Below are 24,148 nucleotides of genomic sequence, written 5' to 3' on the forward strand. Positions count from 1 at the left end.
ACGAATTGTAAAATCACTATTGCTGACGTCACAATTGTCATAAACTTAGCAAGAGAAATATCTGTTTTTTTCCGATATCATAAAGTTTTTTTTAATAATACAATGATGGTGGCAAACAGGAATACGGCCCGCCCGATGGTAAGCGGTAACCGTAGTTCATGGATGCCTATGACGTCAGCAACAGTGATTTTACAATTCGTCGCACCTGTCATGTTGGTGAAACAGGGGCCTGATGTTTATGTTAAATAAAAAGTTAATTTCCTTCAAGTTTTTAATTCATGAATCTTTTATCATAATTATTACACTCTGGTAGCATGCTATAAATGTGAAGTCCCAATATTATTAGTTATTACAGATAAAAAGTAACATGTGGCTTTCCTTTCTAACACAGAAGAATGCTTCAAATGCAATGAGGTCCTTTATCTGATTCCAACAGAAATTCTGATAGAAAGGTTTTTATTGCCCTTAAAGCATAAGGACAACTAGGGAGTTGTCCATAAATTACGTCATCGATTTTTGACCCCCCCCCCACCCCCCGCCTAAAACATCCAAAAATCATGCTTTGAATGACACCGTTTCGTCCTACGTCCCCCCGCCCCTAATTTGAAATGACGTAATTTATGAATAGACCCTAGGACAAAGACCCTTCTCTATTGAATGCCACATATAGGCAGTGAAAATGTGCTATACCATCAAAGTTTAAGTTATTAACAACTCATGCTGCGAAATACTGGTTCCCTATGGTTCTATACATAGGGGCTGTCCATAAATTACGTCATCGATTTTTGATGATTTTTGACCCCCTCCCCCCTAAAATCATCCAAAAATCATGCTTCGAATGACCCCGTTTCCTCCTACATCATCCTACCGTCATCCGATGTCCAGACCCCCCCCCCCCCTAATTTGAAATGACGTAATTTATGAATAGCCCCATAGTTCAATGATGAAAACACATATATGTACAAGAGCAAAAGTTTTTTTTTTTTTCTCTTTATTTTGGCACAAACAGTCATTACAAAAAAGATACATTGAAAACTATTACATATAAGATTGACAATACAGTGCCGAAAACGTTGTAGATTATAGGTGGTTCGCTTTTCATACAAAATTCAATCAAAGCTCATTAAGTAACTACACACTATTAGTACACAAATATTTCCGCATTTATCTTCTTTCGAATATTCGTTTGCGCGAAATTAACAGGAAAACAATGTTTCATACAGAAATCATGCAAAAATCATAGTTAACTTTTCATCAATTTTACGTATGTATGTGTCACAAATGTCGTGTACAGATACATTTGCGACGTTGCCATACCATTTCCGACGTTGCCGGGCTGACCACGGCTCGAATTTGGAGTGCCGTCATGTTTAGTGCAATTTTGTTGACACTGATATTTGACAGGTAGTTAATTGACCTAAGCGAGAAGTTCGTCAGCTTAGCTAAGAACTATCATGGCGTGTTATGCAAACAGTCGCTTTTTTGCTTGCAAACGGAAGATTCCCGGTTCGATCCCCAGTCATTGTATGCTGGAACATAACTTTTTGTATTTTTGTTACACCTAAATTTGGTATTGTTTTTTTATTTTTATTTAATTTTTCTTATTATCATAAATAGATTATTAAGGTGGTTCGCTTTTCATACAAAATTCAATCAAAGCTCATTAAGTAACTACACACTATTAGTACACAAATATTTCCGCATTTATCTTCTTTCGAATATTCGTTTGCGCGAAATTAACAGGAAAACAATGTTTCATACAGAAATCATTCAAAAATCATAGTTAACTTTTCATCAATTTTACGTATGTGTGTGTCACAAATGTCGTGTACAGATACATTTGCGACGTTGCCATACCATTTCCGACGTTGCCGGGCTGACCACGGCTCGAATTTGGAGTGCCGTCATGTTTAGTGCAATTTTGTTGACACTGATATTTGACAGGTAGTTAATTGACCTAAGCGAGAAGTTCGTCAGCTTAGCTAAGAACTATAATGGCGTGTTATGCAAACAGTCGCTTTTTTGCTAGCAAACGAAAGATTCCCGGTTCGATCCCCAGTCATTGTATGCTGGAACATAACTTTTTGTATTTTTGTTACACCTAAATTTCGTATTGTTTTTTTTATTTTTATTTAATTTTTCTTATTATCATAAATCGATTATTAAGTATGGACTACACGTATTCTTTTATTTTTACAAAGATAATTAGAAATTATACTCTTCCTAATCTCTCTGATTTTTACAATCAGGACATCCTCACTGCAATAAAAACCGGGCAAGTGCTCCCATACAAGCCCCATTTAAATCTTTATTTTATTCTGTTTTTAGTATTTGTTGTTATAGCGGCAACAGAAATACATCATCTGTGAAAATTTCAACTGTCTAGCTATCACGGTTCGTGAGATACAGCCTGGTGACAGACGGACGGACGGACGGACGGACGGACAGCGAAGTCTTAGTAATAGGGTCCCGTTTTACCCTTTGGGTACGGAACCCTAAAAATAAGTGTATAAAATTTCCTGTGGTTAAAAATAATGGATGTTGTCTATGAATGAAAAACACAATTATTACTATTGCACAAAACAGATAAGTACAGAAGTCAATCACATGTATGTACTTCACTTTTCATACCTACGCTCGGCGGTCGCTCTAGGGTTGTTAACTATAGTTTATGCACAAAAAACTATCGTGGTAGTGGCACTCGTATCAGCTCATATCTAGTTGTTTGATTTATTGTTGAGGATGGAACGGGAAGAATGGAAATATAAATTAACAATCACTAAAATATTTTAATTTTAATGTCATTATTAAACTGGTAGTTTATAAAACGATAATTCACCGTTTAATGTTGAATTTAAACAACCATCTACTGAACAATTATAATAACTTTTTTTTTGTTTCTCCATTATTGCACAAAAAAGTTCATAGACGCGTGTCTCAAGCGGATGGTACTCGCGCTCGCAGTGGTCCCAACCGGTCCGAGATATCGTGTCCGTGAGCAGTGTCTATGTGTGCGTTGCTCGAGCGCACTTTGTATGTAGATTGATTTCTGTACCTACCTGTTTTGTGACTATAGTTTGTTTTTTTTAGCATTAGAAATAAGGTAAACAATCTTGACGTGTCTTTTAATTGAAAAACACATTTTAAAAATAAGTTACGGCAAATATGTAACAATTATAAATCTAATACGATCATTTATATTCTTCTGCTTTCATAAGTAATCGTTTTTGATTTTTTAAAAACCTGATAACACTGAGTATGTGGGGGAAGCGCTGCTGGCCTAGCGGAAAGCAATTCGGAGGTCGCGGGTTCTAACCCCGGCTCGTACCAATGATTTTTCGAACTTTTGTACGAAATAGCATTTGATTCCTACCTATTTATACACCGATACCTATTTTTCAGTGAAAGAAAACAATGTGAGGAAACCGGACTAATCCAAATAAGTTTACTCTCTGGGTTGGAAGGTCAGGACAGTCGCTTTCGTAAAAACTAGTGCGCATGCCAATTCTGGGATTAGTTGCCAAGCGGACCCCACGTGAGGAAGAAGATTGAATATCTGGGAGACCGACCAAAGCTTACAAAACATAAAAACTCAAAAATGCGCGTTTTCTCATAGACCTAAGAGATCATACCCCTTATAGCAAATTTCATCGAAATCGTTAGAGCCGTTTCTGATACCATCCAAATATATAAATAAATAATTATATATCTAATAATTGCTCGTTTTAAGGTAAGATAACACAAAGGAGAAACAAAAAGAAATTACCTACTCGCACCAGTCTTGAACCCCAATCCTCTTGCACGTATTTCCACGAACATACCGTTACGCTATTGCAACATACTTACGTTGTGTGAAATTGTCTACTACAAGGATCACGGAAACACTGTTTGCATGTGTGAGTAATAGTAGGAAAAAGCGTGACAGCAACACTCCGTCGAATTAAAAAGGTGGTTTTTGCACAATGAAGTATTCAATGTTTATTTTAATAGTTCAATATTTACTTAACGAGTGCGCGAAACATACTTTTAAGTATACAAATACCAAGACCATTTCACAAAAAAATAAAATCTGAAAATTAGCAAAAGTAGTGCCATCTAGCGAGAGTTAAGTTTTGAGTAACCTAGGCGAACCACCTTAAGTATGGGCTACACGTATTCTTTTATTTTTACAAAGATAATTAGAAATTATACTCTTCCTAATCTCTCTGATTTTTACAATCAGGACTTCCTCACTGCAATAAAAACCGGGCAAGTGCGAGTCGGACTCGCGCACGAAGGGTTCCGTGCCATAATGCAAAAAAAAAAACAACAAAAAGCAAAAAAAAACGGTCACCCATCCAAGTACTGACCACTCCCGACGTTGCTTAACTTTGGTCAAAAATCACGTTTGTTGTATGGGAGCCCCATTCAAATCTTTATTTTATTCTGTTTTTAGTATTTGTTAATTGTTATAGCGGCAACAGAAATACATCATCTGTGAAAATTTCAATTGTCTAGCTATTACGGTTCGTGAGATACAGCCTGGTGACAGACGGACGGACGGACGGACGGACAGCGAAGTCTTAGTAATAGGGTCCCGTTTTACCCTTTGGGTACGGAACCCTAAAAAGAAGTGTATAAAATTTCCTGTGGTTAAAAATAATGGATTTTGTCTATGAATGTAAAACACAATTATTACTATAGTTTGTTTTTTTTAGCATTAGAAATAAGGTAAACAATCTTGACGTGTATTTTAATTGAAAAACACATTTTAAAAATAAGTTACGGCAAATATGTAACAATTATAAATCTAATACGATCATTTATATTCTTCTGCTTTCATAAGTAATCGTTTTTAGGGTTCCGTACCCAAAGTGTAAAACGGGACCCTATTACTAAGACTTCGCTGTCCGTCCGTCCGTCCGTCCGTCCGTCTGTCACCAGGCTGTATCTCACGAACCGTGCTTAGACAGTTGAAATTTTCACAGATGATGTATTTCTGTTGCCGCTATAACAACAAATACTAAAAACAGAATAAAATAAATATCTAAATGGGGCTCCCATACAACAAACGTGATTTTTGACCAAAGTTAAGCAACGTCGGGAGGGGTCAGTACTTGGATGGGTGACCGTTTTCTTTTTGCTTTTTTTTGTTGTTTTTTTTGCATTATGGTACGGAACCCTTCGTGCGCGAGTCCGACTCGCACTTGCCCGGTTTTTGATTTTTAAAAAACCTGATAACACTGAGTATGTGGGGGAAGCGCTGCTGGCCTAGCGGAAAGCAATTCGGAGGTCGCGGGTTCTAACCCCGGCTTGTACCAATGATTTTTCGAACTTTTGTACGAAATAGCATTTGATACCTACCTATTTATACACCGATACCTATTTTTCGGTGAAAGAAAACAATGTGAGGAAACCGGACTAATCCAAATAAGTTTACTCTCTGGGTTGGAAGGTCAGGGCAGTCGATTTCGTAAAAACTAGTGCGCATGCCAATTCTGGGATTAGTTGCCAAGCGGAGATTGAATATCTGGGAGACCGACCAAAGCTTACAAAACATAAAAACTCAAAAATGCGCGTTTTCTCAAAGACCTAGCTAAGAGATCAAACCCCTTATAGCAAATTTCATCGAAATCGTTAGAGCCGTTTCTGATACCATCCAAATATATAAATAAATAATTATATATCTAATAATTGCTCGTTTAAAGGTAAGATAACACAAAGGAGAAACAAAAAGAAATTACCTACTCGCACCAGTCTTGAACCCCAATCCTCTTGCACGTATTTCCACGAACATACCGTTACGCTATTGCAACATACTTACGTTGTGTGAAATTGTCTACTACAAGGATCACGGAAACACTGTTTGCATGTGTGAGTAATAGTAGGAAAAAGCGTGACAGCAACACTCCGTCGAATTAAAAAGGTGGTTTTTGCACAATGAAGTATTCAATGTTTATTTTAATAGTTCAATATTTACTTAAAGAGTGCGCGAAACATACTTTTAAGTATACAAATACCAAGACCATTTCACAAAAAAATAAAATCTGAAATTTTGCAAAAGTGGTGCCATCTAGCGAGAGTTAAGTTTTGAGTAACCTAGGCGAACCACCTTAATATTGTTGTTGCAACGGACCTGAATTATTTAACTTAAACTATAAGAAGAAGTACAATTGTTTACTACCTACTTAATATCTAGCGTGTTGCTGGTACTTATGTTATACATTATTATTACTCACTTTTGATTGTATTAATCGTAACTATTTAATTTATTATTAATCTTGTTTTTCAACCCTCTAAGAGTGGTATTGAAAAGCTCTATTTCGTTGAATTCTTTGTTGTAAAGATACATAATACGGGGAATAAAACTATTTCTAGTGTAGTTCTTTCGACGGATGGGTGGTACGAACATATGAAGGTTACGGTTGGGGCGAGCGGGAAGTCTGGCTTTAGTGATGAAGTTTAATTTTGAGAGTAATAAAGGGCAATCAACTTCGTTATTGACAATTTTGTAGAGGAAGGATATATCGAACAGCTTGCGGCGGTTTGCAAGACTCGTGAGTTGGTAGTGTGTCAAAGAATGGGCATAATGGTCATTGACACGATTGTGTCGATAATTTAATATTTTACTACTTACTTTTACTAGTTACTACTTATTTTATCAATAACATGTATTTGATAATTCTTCTTAATCTTTAATCAGAGATTATTCAGAATAATTTGTAAAATATACATTTCATAATATTCCTAGACAATGTGGCAAAAAAAAAAAATCATACATGAGTGTTTTTCAAAATAATAATACATGATAGTTATCTTCATTGACAAAGCAATTGCTTTTAATATCAGCAGTCAAAAGTAGGTGTTCAGTGTGCACTATTGCCTGCTGTTGAAAAAAATAAGAAAAGTAGTCTTGTGTACACAATTCCTCAGACGGATTTGGCCACATTGATCTTATGATATTCTTAATTATCTCTAATTAATTCAAATTTTCAAATTAATACTATGCATTAAAATTTGTATAATTTTACAGATAATTCCAAATGTCACTTTCTTATTAACTGTTACTTAGCAAATATTATGAAATTACATACTATTTACTTATAACAACAATATAAAGATGTGTTAAAGACAATGTCCATTGACACATCAATTAATAAATTGGTTCATTCACTGTTCAAACTTCAAAGTTCAGTGTTATGAACTGGAACAGTATAATCACAATCCAGCTGGTAGTTACACAGTCCCCTCATTACACTTTAGATATTCTTATATTGAACGAGAGTTCACATAACACAAGTCTTTTCCCAACTCTCTCGTTCAATACCATAAAGACTATTGTTTGCATTCATCGTGGAACGGTTCCAGCGTGCGGAAGTCGCGCCACGCCGGTGGCAGCAGCGACGTGTGGTGCAGGTGGCACGAGCATCTCTTACAAGGCTCACTAAACAGGTTCACGTAACTATGCAACCATGTCATGAATGAGCGTACTGCTAAGTCCGGTAGCGTTGGAGAGTAAAAATGAAGCATAGCTGCATGAGCGTTCTCTGTTACCTTCCTAAAGACATGGTGTCGAGATTCCGTCCACAGATCTAGAGTTTCACCATACCCTTTCACCATCACCCATTCCATAAGCAGTCCTTTAAAGGCAACAACAGCTTTTAAAACATGACTCAAATTGATTTGAACAACAGCGTTGCTCGCAAATGGGCGGGAGATAGTTATTTTCATGTCATTGTAGGATCTATCGATGTTATTAATGACTTGATCGACCTGGACTGGCGCTACATTGTGGTTGCTTTGTAGTTTGCCGCGTCTCTTAGTGTTGCCGGAGTTTATGTACGAACGTTTCAGAGAGTTCTGGCTTAACAATGTGTGGGCGAAGGAACTGTACTCGTGCACTTTGTCAGTCCATTTGTAGCTGTTGACTAACTGCGTGTAGTACGCTTGACGCTCTTGCGTAGTTTCTTGGCTGAGGTATGTCGTGTTCCCCAAATTTAATGTGAGCGTTGTAGGCACCGGGAGACTGTTTACAGTCTGATCTAAATCCCTCAGGTTAATATTTACATTGTTTAGAAGTTCTTGCAGCTCCAAAAGGAATTTATCTTTACCATCTTCGCCGTGGTCCGCACGTAAGCCATTTGATAGCGTTTCGAAAACATGGCTAACGCTTGATCGTAACGTCCGAAGCGAATTAAGAGCCGAATTCAGCTGGTCCACATTTAGAGTTTGATTCATTTTGTTGTATAAACACAATCTTAATAATTTCGCAAGCAAACACCGTCCATGAACATTCGCCGTTCAGTTCACTACTGTCACTGTCAGTATCTGTCATCGCTAATTTGACGTCGACAGCAATGTCAGAAATAATATTTGAGCTATAAGTTTAAAAGCTCGTAAGAATTAGAATTGGTTTACACACAACAGACAGTTCGACAGTTCGTTGTAAAGAGTAGTAGATATACTTGGTCAAGCAGATCTTGTCAGTAGAAAAAGGCGGCAAATTTGAAAAATGTAGGCGCGAAGGGATATCGTCCCATAGAAAATTTGAATTTCGCGCCTTTTTCTACTGACAAGATTTGCTTGACCATCTATATAAGACAGTTCGTTGCCGCCAAATGTACCAAGTATTAAAGATGGTCAAACAAATCTTGTCAGTAAAAAAAGGCGCGAAATTAAAATTTTCTATGAGACGATATTCCTTCGCGCCTACATTTTTCAAATTTGCCGCCTTTTTCTACTGACAAGATGTGCTTGACCAACTATACTTACAAATAAATATGACATTGATGCATCAAGGCGGTTTCTTCACTGTTTGTGCTATTGGCGCCCCCTACGCTAAATTTTCAATAGCCGCATTAAGGAAATAAATAATTTCAAGAAAATCGGGCTAAGCATGAAAGAAAACCAATTTAAGTAGGTTTGCTTCAAATTGAATTGAATGGTGTATAAAAATAATTGAACTATACTAAGCAGGTTTTGTCAGTAGAAAAAGGCGGCAAATTTGAAAAATGTAGGCGTGAAAGGATATCATCCCATAGAAAATTCGAATTTCGCGCCTTTTTGTACTGACAAGATTTGCTTGGCCATCTAGAGTTAGACCGTAAAAAGTCTGCAGCGATTTTGATAGCCCACGTAGTGCAAGTGTCATTTTAAACGTCAAACTTTTATGAAATTATGACGTATAAATAACACTTACACTGCGTGGGCTATCAAATCCGTTGCAGACTTTTATTGGTGCGACTATACAGGGTGATTCATGAGACGTGAGCAGGACTCATCCTGCACACTCAGTAACTGATAATTGATCGATCACCGTCGTATTTAGGTAAAACAACCACACTTTTTCCTATTTTTGAACTTTTTGATGAGGGCAAATTTAATTATCTACAATCATGGTCACCCTACAAGACCTAATTAATTAACATAAAACCTCTTTTACGAAGAAAATAAAATGTCAAACCTGAGTGAGATACGAGTTTTCAAAAGTAACCAGACCGTGATGACAGTGATGACATTCAATTTGACACTGAATAGCGTTAGTTTAGTATTCTAATGTTAGGGTGACCACCCATGTTGTAAATAAATTAATAACTTTTTTTTTCAACACGACTAGAAAATTAACGTTAACCTCACTAATACTGATAGGAAACAGTTGCTTATAATTTACGAAATGCGCAGTGTTAGTCCTGCTCACGTCTCCTGAATCACCCTGTATACCTATCCTATAGTTTGTTGAATATAATAATATTTAAATCAATAGGTACTAGTAGGTATACACCGCAACTTATGTTTTTTTTGCTTAAGGCCAAAAAATGTTGCTCACGTACCTAGCTCTAGATCTCAAATTGGTGCTACTCTGAAGTTGTTTGTGTTATCTTTCGCGTAAACAATTTTACTACAATGTTACGATTGGTCTTAACCTAATGCCGCCCATTCGCCTAGCTTTTCACTGTCGTTCCGAAGCTGCTTAACTCCAGTTTTGTATGCTAATGTGTGTTTGGCACGACTGCCGTCTTTGTGAAATGCGCGATAAACGCACTTAATTTGGGGCTTTTAAATAAACGTAACTTTGTGTTGTGTTCAGTGTAGAATTGCTTTAATATTATGTTTTTTTATTCGCTGTTTACTGGTTACAATTCTCTCAACTAAAAAGGTTTTTGCCTAAAAATTCTCTGTGGTTTATTAACACCTGGCTGGTACGGATCAAAAAAATTGACACCAGCTACTAAAAAAGAAAAAAGCTTTTTCTTCTTTTTTATTTAATAGCATAAGGATTTTTTTTCTTTATACTGACAGTATTTGCAAAACATATTAAACCTTTAAAGAAAAAAAACTGCAACAATTTTTCAATGCGAAACGGGGATGGAGTCTCAGCTGAGTTTTTCACTATATTTTTTATTTTTATGAATATATAGGTGTACAATCATTATTTTTTTACTTAAAACTATTAAACACTGATTTAACTACCATTTCAAACATAAATCTTCTTAATATAAAATTTTAAATAGAGCGATTTAGGCTGTCTTCAAGCTCCAGACAGCATGTAGGTACTATTAGACCAAAGGTCACTACTATTAGTATTGGTAGGTACCTACTATTGAACAAATTAAATTAATTTTCAGAAAATATTTAAATTTGTTTTATCAAGTGGAACCACTACTATATAAATTATAAACAGAAATAAAATGTCATATACTAAGAAAAAGTGACCAAGGCCTGCCCCAGGCTGGAATCGAACCAGCGTCCTCTGCTATCGCGGCAGGTGCCTAAAGCCCCCTCCAGACTCGTGCGCGAATCGCGGCGCGAAGCCGCGAACGCGAGTGTGGTGTCGATTTTCGCAGACAGCGAAATCGACTCCACACTCGCGTTCGCGGCTTCGCCCGCGATTCACGCGCATAGTCTGGAGCGGGCTTAACATATAGCATGTAGGTAGGTATTATTTACGCGAACTTCCGCCCCTAGCTTACCATATTTTACAAGTGTACGAGCTTGTTCGAAATATATTTCTCTGAGAACTACAGCTATGGCTTAATTCCTCGTTCTTGACGCTCGGTACTGTTGCAATGTTTCAGGGCGCTTCTATTATTGTTGCTGCAGCAAGCACGTACAGGAGCTCAATCTAGATTTAACAATTTGTTATGGCTCCTCTACACGATGGCCCAGCGCCGTCCACTCCAAGGGACGCATTTATGCGTTAGAGGGAGCAAGTGATATTGCTGTCTCATTCTATCGCATGGCTGCGTCCCTTGGAGTGGCCGGCGCTGGGCCATCGTGTAGAGGAGCCATTCCGGTTGAAGAATTGTCACTATTGTTCACTATTGAAGATCATATCCATAACCATTTGAAATCAAAAACATACCATTCGAATAGGCTTCAAAGTCAGTCGAATAGCGAACACAAAAAAAAAATCCGATACTAGGTACCTACTCGTAGTTTACATATTAAAAACTAGCGACCCGCCCCAGCTTCGCACGGGTTAACAAATTATACACCTAAGCCTTCCTCAAGAATCACTATACATATTGATAGGCGAAAACCGCATTGAAAATCCGTTCAGTAGTTTTTTAGTTTATCGCACACCCAGAAACAGACAGACAGTCAGTGGTCTTACAGAGGCGATAGCTCGCCCCCGTTTTGTGAGCTATGGCAATAGGTTCAAGACTCGCACAGACATTGTAAAAACGGGCTTTAGTTGTCTACTGAGATTCTAATATAACATCAATTTAGTGCTGCTTAAGTAGCTTTCCTTGTTATGAAAAGGGCTTTTGATGTTACATTTTACCTAATACAAGCAAAATATCCCGGGAACACTGCAAAATCACAAATAACCGTTGGAGAATAAAACTCGGGAATTACCTACTCCTTATCTTAGGAACATTACCTAACTCTTATTAAGGATTATTTCTTACCTTGACGTAAAGTACCATACCCAAAGGTAACACAAACACAATTTGTCTCAATCATAAGATAATAAAGAAAGACATACGACCGAATTGAGAACCTTCTTTTCGAATTTTAAAGGCGATTAAAAATAACAAAATAAGACAACATCAACATAATATTAGTAATATTAATATCGTTTACGGCTACTTTAATCCGCAACAAAGCAGCGAACGTCAAAACTAGCGCCACAAAGTGGTTTTTAACCTCTCTTTTACTACTCGACTGATTTACGAGTATGCACAACTACGAACTTCCATAAAATTGAAGAGGTCATAAGTATGTTGGTGTTATAAAATGCAACAGCGACGTTATGGAAGCAATATACGTTTGTTTAAATACAAAAGGTTGTAAGTGATGCTTACTTCCTACTTAATTCTGACGTTTTTTGATAGCAATTGTGTTACTTCGGAAGTCTTCCTTGATGACTTAATGCTTATACGAATAAATTCGTTCATTCTTTGGTTTCATTGTCTAGTTTTATTCATGCTACTTGATACCTTGTGGATCCTTTTCGTGCTTTTATTGTACGTTTCAGCCTTGAATTTATTTAAAAGCTTATATTATTATCACTAATCGACCTATCCTACAGTAGCCGGATCCAGACGGGTGTAACTTGTAATAAGAATAAGTCGTTATCTTTTACAGACTAGGTACATCATCTCTATGGCACTGGTCCCACCGCGAGCTAGTAAGCTATGAGCTATCGGCTATAAACACGAACAAAAGATAAGCACTCCCGTGTAAATAAAAGAGACACGGCGATATTTATAGCTCACCGCTGGGCGAGTAACTATATACCAAAACAATATATATAAAAAAAAATATATATAAAAAAAACATATATAAAAAAAACATGAACACAATCGACTGACCGATACCAATTAAAAACAAATTACTTATACCTATTTTTATTGCAGCTCAGAGCAACCTGGTGGAAAATATTGGGTCGAGAAAGGTGCCCAGCAACCGGCATTCGTAATGGCTCCAGATCACTTACAGTGAAGAAAATGAAAATATAGTACTCGCCGTGTCTCTTTTATTTACACGGGAGTGCTTATCTTTTGTTCGTGTTTATAGCCGATAGCTCATAGCTTACTAGCTCGCGGTGGGACCAGTGCCTATAGATACTTGCGATAAAAAAAAACATGAACACAATCGACTGACCGATACCAATTAAAAACAAATTACTTATACCTATTTTTATTGCAGCTCAGAGCAACCTGGTGGAAAATATTGGGTCGAGAAAGGTGCCCAGCAACCGGCATTCGTAATGGCTCCAGATCACTTACAGTGAAGAAAATGAAAGTAAAGGAAAAACATGATTTGGATCAAATATTGGAATTTTTTACTAGGTACTTACTATTCATTCGAAAATAGTGTAAATTTTACTTGCCATAGCCTTTAAAAAACACGAAAACCGGATTATTTCTTTCCAGCAGAAATAATATTAAAACTGGAAACTGGCTGTGAAAACTACACAATTATTCTAATGCAGTATTAAAATTTGTTCTATATTTTCAATGGATTCTTTGACACCCACCTTGAGAGAAAATCTGAGACAAATTAAAAGTCATCCTTTCTCGCAGAGTGACCTAATAGTCCATCATTTGGACTTTGTTATTGATTTTTGACTGACTTCTTGGTTTATGCTTGAGGCTCTGGTGATACGAGTAGTACTGCCGTAGTAAGTGTATTCGATATTAAATTAATTACTAGCGCTAGTATATTTTTCCCTCGAAAACCGAATAAAATTAGTGTAGAATGTTAAGCCCCCTCCAGACTATGCGCGTGAATCGCGGGCGAAGCCGCGAACGCGAGTGTGGAGTCGATTTCGCTGTCTGCGAAAATCGACTCCACACTCGCGTTCGCGGCTTCGCCCGCGATTCGCGCGCATAGTCTGGAGGTTACATGTATGTAAAAAAGCCCATATTGTGAAATTAGCACGCTGTCATCGTAATCCCTGGTAATTCCTTACTAAGATTATAAATGCAAAAGTAATTCCGTCTGTTTGTCTATTATCTTTTCACACTTAGGTATACCGCGCGGTGACTTGATTTAGAATTTTTTATTATGGAAATTGTTCTAGGCCCCAGTAAGCAATTTTACCTATAGTTTTTAGGGTTCCGTACACAAAGGGTAAAACGGGACCCTATTACTAAGACTTCGCTGTCCGTCCGTCCGTCCATACGTCCGTCCGTCCGTCCGTCTGTCACCAGGCTGTATCTCACGAACCGTGATAGCTAGACAGGTGAAATTTTCACAGATGATGTATTTCTGTTGCCGCTATAACAACAAATACTAAAAACAGAATAAAATAAAGATTTAAATGGGGCTCCCATACAACAAACATGATTTTTGACCAAAGTTAAGCAACGTCGGGAGTGGTCAGTACTTGGATGGGTGACCGTTTTTTTTGCTTTTTTTTCGTTTTTTTTTTGCATTATGGCACGGAACCCTTCGTGCGCGAGTCCCACTCGCACTTGCCTGGTTTTTATTAATCATTATTATTCCACGCAGGCGAAGTCGTGGGTATAAGCTAGTCCTTTCATAAACACGAGTCTGATTCTGGCAGTCTACAGTACCGGCAGAGTAAATTTAAACATCGTTAACGAGTTGTTGACAAGCAATCAGACCGATCAATCAACAGCCCGCATTATTACTAATGGTCAGATTGGAAAAAGCTTTTTGAGGCACGGAAGGTTTTTTTGTGCAAAAGTGGCGTGAATTTTTTATTTGTCCAACATAGGTTATAAGTTAAGTATACGGGGTGGAAAGATAAGTCGAGTCCTGGAGGGAAACTACCTTAAATCCTTAAGCTGGCTCATTATTACTTAAAGGATTTTAATTTATTCCTTTATTTTTAAAAAGAAATAAAATGCAATCAAAGTATTTTTCTTTTTTTCTTCAATTTGGCCTGTCTAAAAAGATCGTGAGTACTAAATATTAGATTTTATGGATATTTTGTACGACAGACGAGTGTAAGACCTAATGTTTCTAGGAGAAATGTTATCATTAACATTAACTGTATCAACTAGTAGAATAAAATTGCGAGTATTTATTTTTTGGAATTTTTATTTGGTTGGAGTCCCGGGCGAGGCAAGCGAGTTTTAGAAAATCTTTGAATGCAGGTTTGTTTTAAAAATAAAGGAATGTCTCCTTTAAGTAAAATGAGCCAGCTTAAGGATTTAAGGTAGTTTCCCTCCAGGGCCGGACTTATCTTTCCAGACTGTATAACGCTACGTCTTACGTAGGCGAACAACGCGCGAACGCGGCGCGGCGCGGCGCGGCGAAATCAATCCTTTGATGCCCATAGAAGTGTCCTACGTAAGCGATCTCGTTGCGAACGCGGTGCGGCGCGATTTGCACGCGAATGTCAGGCGGCGCGGCGCGGCGCGGCGCGGCGGCGGCCGCTTTCGCCGCGCCGCGCCGCGTTCGCGCGTTGTTCGCCTACGTAAGACGTAGCGTAATATATAACCATTGTACCTAAAATGGGTTACTCGCATTAATACGTCGAGCGTTTTTCGTCTTAAATATATGAGTGATCCGATTTAATATACTTATTTAATATATCTGTGTCTCACGGAAGTTCTGTTGTAGGTTATACTTAAGTTGTTATATTCAGTCTCAATAATTATCTGGTGCCTTACGGCATGCACATCTGAGAGCATGCATGTCATGTAATATTTGTATTTACATTATTTAGGTACAAATCATCTAAATTGTTATTGTGTACTATTGTACAACTAGGTATTCATAAGTGTGTTCTGCCCTCTAAAGGTCCCTAAGCTAAAAGGACGTATTTTCAATGAATATTTATATTAAGGTGGTTCTCCTTGCTCGATTTTCATACAACTTTCTTGGCACCCTAGCTCCTATTATATAGGGTTTCTTCACTTGTATATGTAATGTTTGGGTAGTATATATATTTCTGTCTTCGCTTAACGTAAAAAAATACTAGATTTTGATTAAAATTATTAAGAAAAAAGCCTTTGAATATTGGTAAAATTTTGCCTCATTGCTTGTTTGTGTGAGTGATGCTTATAGTATCGGTGTAATTCTAACATGGCGACTTCATTTGACAAGTAATCATTTTTAATTTGTCAAAGGTGTAACAGATGGCACTTTAAAACCGCAACACAGATTACCTGTGTATTTTGTTTTATTTTCACTCAATAGAGGGAGGTATATTTAATGCACAAAGCATGTTACGAGTATACCTACTCATTTAAGAATCTCCTTTCTGATATAATTTCATTCCCAGATTTAATATAACTTAATAATTATTATGATTATTGCACAATAAAATACATTTATATATTTATAGAAAGGTCAGTCCAAACAATCATTCGCGTTACGGTCGTCCACCGAAAACCCTTGAGAATTCTGCTTTCGTTTCGGTAAATGTTCTCTGGAAAAACCTATATTTATTGTAACAATGATTTTTAAGGTGGTTCGCTTTTCATACAAAATTCAATCAAAGCTCATTAAGTAACTACACACTATTAGTACACAAATATTTCCGCATTTATCTTCTTTCGAATATTCGTTTGCGCGAAATTAACAGGAAAACAATGTTTCATACAGAAATCATGCAAAAATCATAGTTAAATTTTCATCAATTTTACGTATGTGTGTGTCACAAATGCCGTGTACAGATACATTTGCGACGTTGCCATACCATTTCCGACGTTGCCGGGCTGACCACGACTCGAATTTGGAGTGCCGTCATGTTTAGTGCAGTTTTGTTGACACTGATATTTGACAGGTAGTTAATTGACCTAAGCGAGAAGTTCGTCAGCTTAGCTAAGAACTATCATGGCGTGTTATGCAAACAGTCGCTTTTTTGCTTGCAAACGGAAGATTCCCGGTTCGATCCCCAGTCATTGTATGCTGGAACATAACTTTTTGTATTTTTGTTACACCTAAATTTCGTATTGTTTTTTTATTTTTAATTATTTTTTCTTATTATCATACATCGATTATTAAGTATGGGCTACACGTATTCTTTTATTTTTACAAAGATAATTAGAAATTATACTCTACCTAATCTCTCTGATTTTTACAATCAGGACATCCTCACTGCAATAAAAACCGGGCAAGTGCGAGTCGGACTCGCGCACGAAGGGTTCCGTGCCATAATGCAAAAAAAAACAAACAAAAAAAAGCAAAAAAAAAACGGTCACCCATCCAAGTACTGACCACTCCCGACGTTGCTTAACCTTGGTCAAAAATCACGTTTGTTGTATGGGAGCCCCATTCAAATCTTTATTTTATTCTGATTTTAGTATTTGTTGTTATAGCGGCAACAAAAATACATCATCTGTGAAAATTTCAACTGTCTAGCTATTACGGTTCGTGAGATACAGCCTGGTGACAGACGGACGGACGGACGGACGGACGGACGGACGGACGGACGGACGGACAGCGAAGTCTTAGTAATAGGGTCCCGTTTTACCCTTTGGGTACGGAACCCTAAAAAGAAGTGTATAAAATTTCCTGTGGTTAAAAATAATGGATTTTGTCTATGAATGAAAAACACAATTATTACTATAGTTTGTTTTTTTTAGCATTAGAAATAAGGTAAACAATCTTGACGTGTCTTTTAATTGAAAAACACATTTTAAAAAATAAGTTACGGCAAATATGTAACAATTTTAAATCTAATACGATCATTTATATTCTTCTGCTTTCATAAGTAATCGTTTTTGATTTTTAAAAAACCGGGCAAGTGCGAGTCGGACTTGCGCACGAAGGGTTCCGTACCATAATGCAAAAAAAAAAACAAAAAAAAGCAAAAAGAAAACGGTCACCCATCCAAGTACTGACCCCTCCCGACGTTGCTTAACTTTGGTCAGAAATCACGTTTGTTGTATGGGAGCCCCATTTAAATCTTTATTTTATTCTGTTTTTAGTATTTGTTGTTATAGCGGCAACAGAAATACATCATCTGTGAAAATTTCAACTGTCTAGCTATCACGGTTCGTGAGATACAGCCTGGTGACAGACGGACGGACGGACGGACGGACGGACAGCGAAGTCTTAGTAATAGGGTCCCGTTTTACCCTTTGGGTACGGAACCCTAAAAACCTGATAACACTGAGTATGTGGGGGAAGCGCTGCTGGCCTAGCGGAAAGCAATTCGGAGGTCGCGGGTTCTAACCCCGGCTCGTACCAATGATTTTTCGAACTTTTGTACGAAATAGCATTTGATACCTACCTATTTATACACCGATACCTATTTTTCGGTGAAAGAAAACAATGTGAGGAAACCGGACTAATCCAAATAAGTTTACTCTCTGGGTTGGAAGGTCAGGTAGTCGCTTTCGTAAAAACTAGTGCGCATGCCAATTCTGGGATTAGTTGCCAAGCGGAGATTGAATATCTGGGAGACCGACCAAAGCTTACAAAACATAAAAACTCAAAAATGCGCGTTTTCTCATAGACCTAGCTAAGAGATCAAACCCCTTATAGCAAATTTCATCGAAATCGTTAGAGCCGTTTCTGATACCATCCAAATATATAAATAAATAATTATATATCTAATAATTGCTGGTTTAAAGGTAAGATAACACAAAGGAGAAACAAAAAGAAATTACCTACTCGCACCAGTCTTGAACCCCAATCCTCTTGCACGTATTTCCACGAACATACCGTTACGCTATTGCAACATACTTACGTTGTGTGAAATTGTCTACTACAAGGATCACGGAAACACTGTTTGCATGTGTGAGTAATAGTAGGAAAAAGCGTGACAGCAACACTCCGTCGAATTAAAAAGGTGGTTTTTGCACAATGAAGTATTCAATGTTTATTTTAATAGTTCAATATTTACTTAAAGAGTGCGCGAAACATACTTTTAAGTATACAAATACCAAGACCATTTCACAAAAAAATAAAATCTGAAATTTTGCAAAAGTGGTGCCATCTAGCGAGAGTTAGGTTTTGAGTAACCTAGGCGAACCACCTTAAACTAAAATACCTAGCTATATTTTCTCAAAAATATATAGGTATGTGGAGAAAAATGTCATCTTCTTGTAAATAAACAAGATTCCATAATATCTTCTGCTTGTGCATAACAATAACATTAGTAGATGATATTTTTAGGGTTCCGTACCCAAAGGGTAAAACGGGACCCTATTACTAAGACTTCGCTGTCCGTCCGTCTGTCTGTCACCAGGCTGTATCTCACGAACCGTGATAGCTAGACAGTTGAAATTTTCACAGATGATGTATTTCCGTTGCCGCTATAACAACAAATACTAAAAACAGAATAAAATAAAGATTTAAATGGGGCTACAACAAACGTGATTTTTGACCAAAGTTAAGCAACGTCGGGAGTGGTCAGTACTTGGATGGGTGACCGTTTTTTTTTGCTTTTTTTTTGTTTTTTTTTTTGCATTATGGTACGGAACCCTTTGTGCGCGAGTCCGACTCGCACTTGCCTGGTTTTTTTTTCAAAAATGCTGCCTTTCACCCGAGTTAAAACACTCTACTTTTCATTTCGCATACGAGGAAAGTAAAATGCATGTGTTTTTTTAAATACATTTTTATAGTAGGTATTTTTGAGAGTAGGTATTTTCAATTAACAATTTGGCCAAAAGTAATTTATGGAATGGGGAGTTAAATATCAGAATGGAAATTGTATAACAAATCCATTTATACCCAAATTTCAATTGCTTATTGTAAAAAGAATAATAAAATCGTACTTGGAATTGGAACCTAAACTGCTCTAGTGCAGAAACGTATCATTTCCTGCACACCTTTTACAACAACAATGACCCTCTTTCATATATTCGGTCAAATTGTGCTTTTTGAAAAACTAATTATAGCCAGCCTTTTATGAATGTAGTATGATACCTTAGGATATGGTGCTTTACGCACACTAGCGTCCCTTCCCCTCCCCCTGACGCAACCCCCCCTTTTTGCATGAAATATGTCCCGGTTCACAGTTTTTTACATTTTTTGAGGAAAGTATACATTTTAGGAAAAAAGTGTCAATGAAAGAAATAATCCTTAATAAATTCTTAATAAAAAAGGTCATATTCATTTTTTTTATATGATGCACCTAATTCATGTCTTAGCTTGTCAAAATTCGAAATAACATAGTTTTTACTTAGGGTTCGAAACTCATTTATTATACACGGTGTAACATGAGGAAACCGAATAATTTTAACAGCGTATTCCTGATCACATTTAGAGACAAAAATGTCCTATAAACTTTTTTGAAATTCGCCTAGTTTCAGAGTTAATACCAATAAAAAAAAACAAGTTTCTATTGTTACATAGTTCAAAACGCCTTTTTGATGGCGATGTTGCTACTATGGGATTTAGTCTAAATATCCTTATTGATATGTCAAAAAGTGACAAGTAACACTTTGCAAAAACTAAGTTTTACGAAAAAAAAAGCATTAAACATTTCACTCACGTTTCGCATAAATAATGTTTAGTTTTAAGTTTATAAAATACATATGTATGTATGTTAGTCTGTAATGTATTTGTAATATGGGCCTTGTTCCCTGAATTAAATATCTAAATAAATAAATAAATAAAATAAAAAATACATTGTTAAAAATTGTGTAATATACGGAATCCTTGGAACGCGAGTCCGACTCGCACTTGGCCGCCATTTTTTAATTTTTTGAATATATATATATATGTACATAAAAATTAAATGCTATTGGTAAACTTGTCAGTTAACATGGATTTTTACTTTTTTTTCGTAAAACATAGTTTTTGCAACGTGTTACTTAATTGTCACTTTTTGACATATCAATAAGGATATTTAGACTAAATCCCATAGTAACAACATCGCCATCAAAAAGGCGTTTTGAACTATGTAACAATAAAAACTTGTTTTATTTTTTTAAATTGGTATTAACTCTGAAACTAGCCGCATTTCAAAAAAGTTTATAGGACATTTTTGTCTCTAAATATGATCAGGAATACGCTGTCAAAATTATTCGGTTTCCTCGTGTTACACCGTGTATAATAAATGAGTTTCGAATCCTAAGTAAAAACTATGTTATTTCGAATTTTAACAAGCTAATACATGAATGTGCATCATGTAAAAAAATCAATATGACCTTTTTTATTAAGAATTTATTAAGGATTATTTCTTTCATTGACACTTTTTTCCTAAAATATATTCTTTCCTCAAAAAATGTAAAAAACTGTGAACCGGGACATATTTCATGCAAAAAGGGGGGGTTGCGTCAGGGGGAGGGGAAGGGACGCTAGTGTGCGTAAAGCACCATACCCTATGGTATCATACTACATTCATAAAAGGCTGGCTATAATTAGTTTGTCTTCCCCATACATTAGAACACAATTTAACCGAATCAATAGCATGAGAAATGAAACGGATATTTCTTGTTTTCTTTGCATTAGCATTTTTCTCTCGATAATTTAATCAATTTGCAACATAAGTAGAAGAATCCTCATATATCCATAAATATCAAAATATAAAAGGACATACATTTTCAGAAGAATTCCCCGTGCGACGTTGCCATATGGTTTAAAGTACAACATGCTCGCAACGTTTGGATGTCAATAAGTCGACAATGAAAAATTATATTTCAAATCAATTCAAACTTGATATTTTTGACAGTAATGGGTTACTTAAATAAGAAGGCATTTTTCGCCCGGGTCTACTATGGTCAAATGGTCTAGTGGCTTTTAGCTACTGAGTATAAGTCTAACAAGTTGAACAGCATTTCTTTTTGTATTTATTTATTTATTTTGTTTCATCTTTTTGGTAATTTTATATGCCTTATTTTAAAAGTTATTTTAAGTAAATGTGTTGTATTTGATTATTTCATGTAGGTATATCATTTCAATAAAATTTTGGAAACTTTTATTTTATACCTGGTCAAGCAAATCTTGTCAGTAAAAAAACCGGGCAAGTGCGAGTCGGACTCGCGCACGAAGGGTTCCGTACCATAATGCAAAAAAAAAACGGTCACCCATCTAAGTACTGACCACTCCCGACGTTGCTTAACTTTGGTAAAAAATCACGTTTGTTGTATGGGAGCCCCATTTAAATCTTTATTTTATTCTGTTTTTAGTATTTGTTGTTATAGCGGCAACAGAAATACATCATCTGTGAAAATTTCAACTGTCTAGCTATCACGGTTCGTGAGATACAGTCTGGTGACAGACGGACGGACGGACGGACGGACGGACAGCGAAGTCTTAGTAATAGGGTCCCGTTTTACCCTTTGGGTACGGAACCCTAAAAAGGCGCGAAATCCAAATGTTCTATGAACGATATCCCTTCGCGCCTACATTTTTCAAATTTGCCGCCTTTTTCTACTGACAAGATCTGCTTGACCAGCTATACTTCGTCGATAGTTGACTTCTTATGTACCTATTCTGCGATCCTAATTAGCCTCATGTATGACTTTTTTTTAATTATTTTAATCATTATTTATATCCTTTGAAAACCGGAAAATAAATCTATATAAATCTTCCCATAATATTATTAAAAAATAATTAAAATACTGAAAATATTTTACTCACGTAAGTTTAGTTTCGAAGAATAACATACGCTTAAAATAATTCAAAAGAGAATGCTAAAATTATAAAATAAAAAAAAAACTGGCATTGTCGGGGTTTGAACCATGTATCTTAGCTACAATCTGATTTTTTTCAAAATAGAGGCTACAGGTGCCACGAGCACATGACAGTTGTTGGTCGAAAACATTAGTTGCTTCTGAAAGCCTTGTAATTCTTAATCGTTGCTCAAACAAGAATTTATTATTTAATTTCCAATCTTTTTTCAACAATAAACATTTCATCCGCTGCGCCCTCTAGGTTACTTTACTGTAACATTACGAATCTGCTGACATTTGACACTGACTTTAAGGTGACTTTAAGTACGTAAGTGTGCGTGAATGCAAGAAATTGCAATATTTTGCAGTTGGATTCCGGTAATAACGAAATGAGACAATGTTGAGTTGAACATGTCTCGATTTGGATGTAGTATTTTTTATAGTTTTCGCACATATCAACACATCTTATGAAACTTTGTATTTTGGGAGAAATAGTGAAAATCCACAATTCGTGCACAGTGACGCCATCTTTTGGCTGATAATCTGCAAATCCGCTTTTTAGCTTAGGAGGGAAGTATTAAAACTTTCTCTTACACCTCTATCGACTTGGTGTAAAATCTACAAAGAAACCCTGTTTTACAGTATAAAAACGTAACTATGTATATTCCTTTTTAGGGTTCCGTACCCAAAGGGTAAAACGGGACCCTATTACTAAGACCTCGCTGTCCGTCCGTCCGTCCGTCCGTCCGTCTGTATCTCACGAACCGTGATAGCTAGACAGTTGAAATTTTCACAGATGATGTATTTCTGTTGCCGCTATAACAACAAATACTAAAAACAGAATAAAATAAAGATTTAAGTGGGGCTCCCATACAGCAAACGTGATTTTTGATCAAAGTTAAGCAACGTCGGGCGTGGTCAGTACTTGGATGGGTGACCGTTTTCTTTTTGCATTTTTTTCCGTTTTTTTTTTCTTTATGGTACGGAACCCTTCGTGCGCGAGTCCGACTCGCACTTGCCCGGTTTTTTGTAACTATTCTGATACTTTAACCGCAGCTTGCTCCTGCAGTAAGATCAAGTGGTGCAAGAAGTACAAAAGGCTGAAACAGCTGTAAAAAGCAATAAATTTTAAAAGCACCTTTGTAAATCGCCCGATAAAAGCCAAAAGCCAGTGATGAAACGTTATTGGGCATGGGCAAGCGTACAAAGGACTTACCGTACAAAATTGAAACGAAAATCGTTTAAAATTTTCCTCCATGTCGCTCTAACTCTATCGGTGTAATAGAGAAAGGTATACATGCAATTTCGATCGAAGTTCGCAGTAGGCGTAGTAGAAACCGCGAAATGTGGCCACCGATATGTTTCCAGTGTAAACCGATCCGGAGTCCAGTAACAGATGTATCGCCGCTGGCAGCCGTCCAGTAGCAACAAGTACTAGCTGCATTTAACTCCAGTGAATGAGGATTTTTAATCATTATCATCAGACCTTGTTCATCTTTTTGGTCATTTTAATGCGGGTCTAACGCGAATTATATATATTCAATTAAGTACCTTGATTTGCGTTAGACCCACGGCTATAATGTGAGTTAATATGTGTTCAAAACGCGAAAGTTTAAAATATTATAGTATAATATATGTAAGTATTGTATAATGTACCTAATATTAACTTTACA

At 36.6% G+C, this 24,148-nt stretch overlaps 1 protein-coding gene across 1 annotated transcript; it reads right to left on the reverse strand.

Moving 5' to 3' along the window:
• Positions 1–895: 895 nt before the first annotated feature.
• Positions 896–8,283, reverse strand: LOC134680289 (mediator of RNA polymerase II transcription subunit 27). Its single transcript, XM_063539395.1, has 2 exons — positions 6,630–8,283; positions 896–987 (listed from the first exon to the last, which is right to left on the reverse strand). Exon 1 carries the CDS (start codon positions 8,215–8,217, stop codon positions 7,315–7,317), a length of 903 nt encoding a protein of 300 aa, XP_063395465.1. The 5' UTR covers positions 8,218–8,283; the 3' UTR covers positions 896–987; positions 6,630–7,314.
• Between the last annotated feature and the right edge of the window lie 15,865 nt (positions 8,284–24,148).

Source organism: Cydia fagiglandana, chromosome 3 (assembly GCF_963556715.1).
Source record: "Cydia fagiglandana chromosome 3, ilCydFagi1.1, whole genome shotgun sequence".
Lineage (NCBI taxonomy): Eukaryota > Metazoa > Arthropoda > Insecta > Lepidoptera > Tortricidae > Cydia > Cydia fagiglandana.

Bases quoted from the DNA above. Each gene is read 5' to 3' on its own strand.
- LOC134680289 (XM_063539395.1), bottom strand. From the start codon at position 8,217: ATGAATCAAACTCTAAATGTGGACCAGCTGAATTCGGCTCTTAATTCG.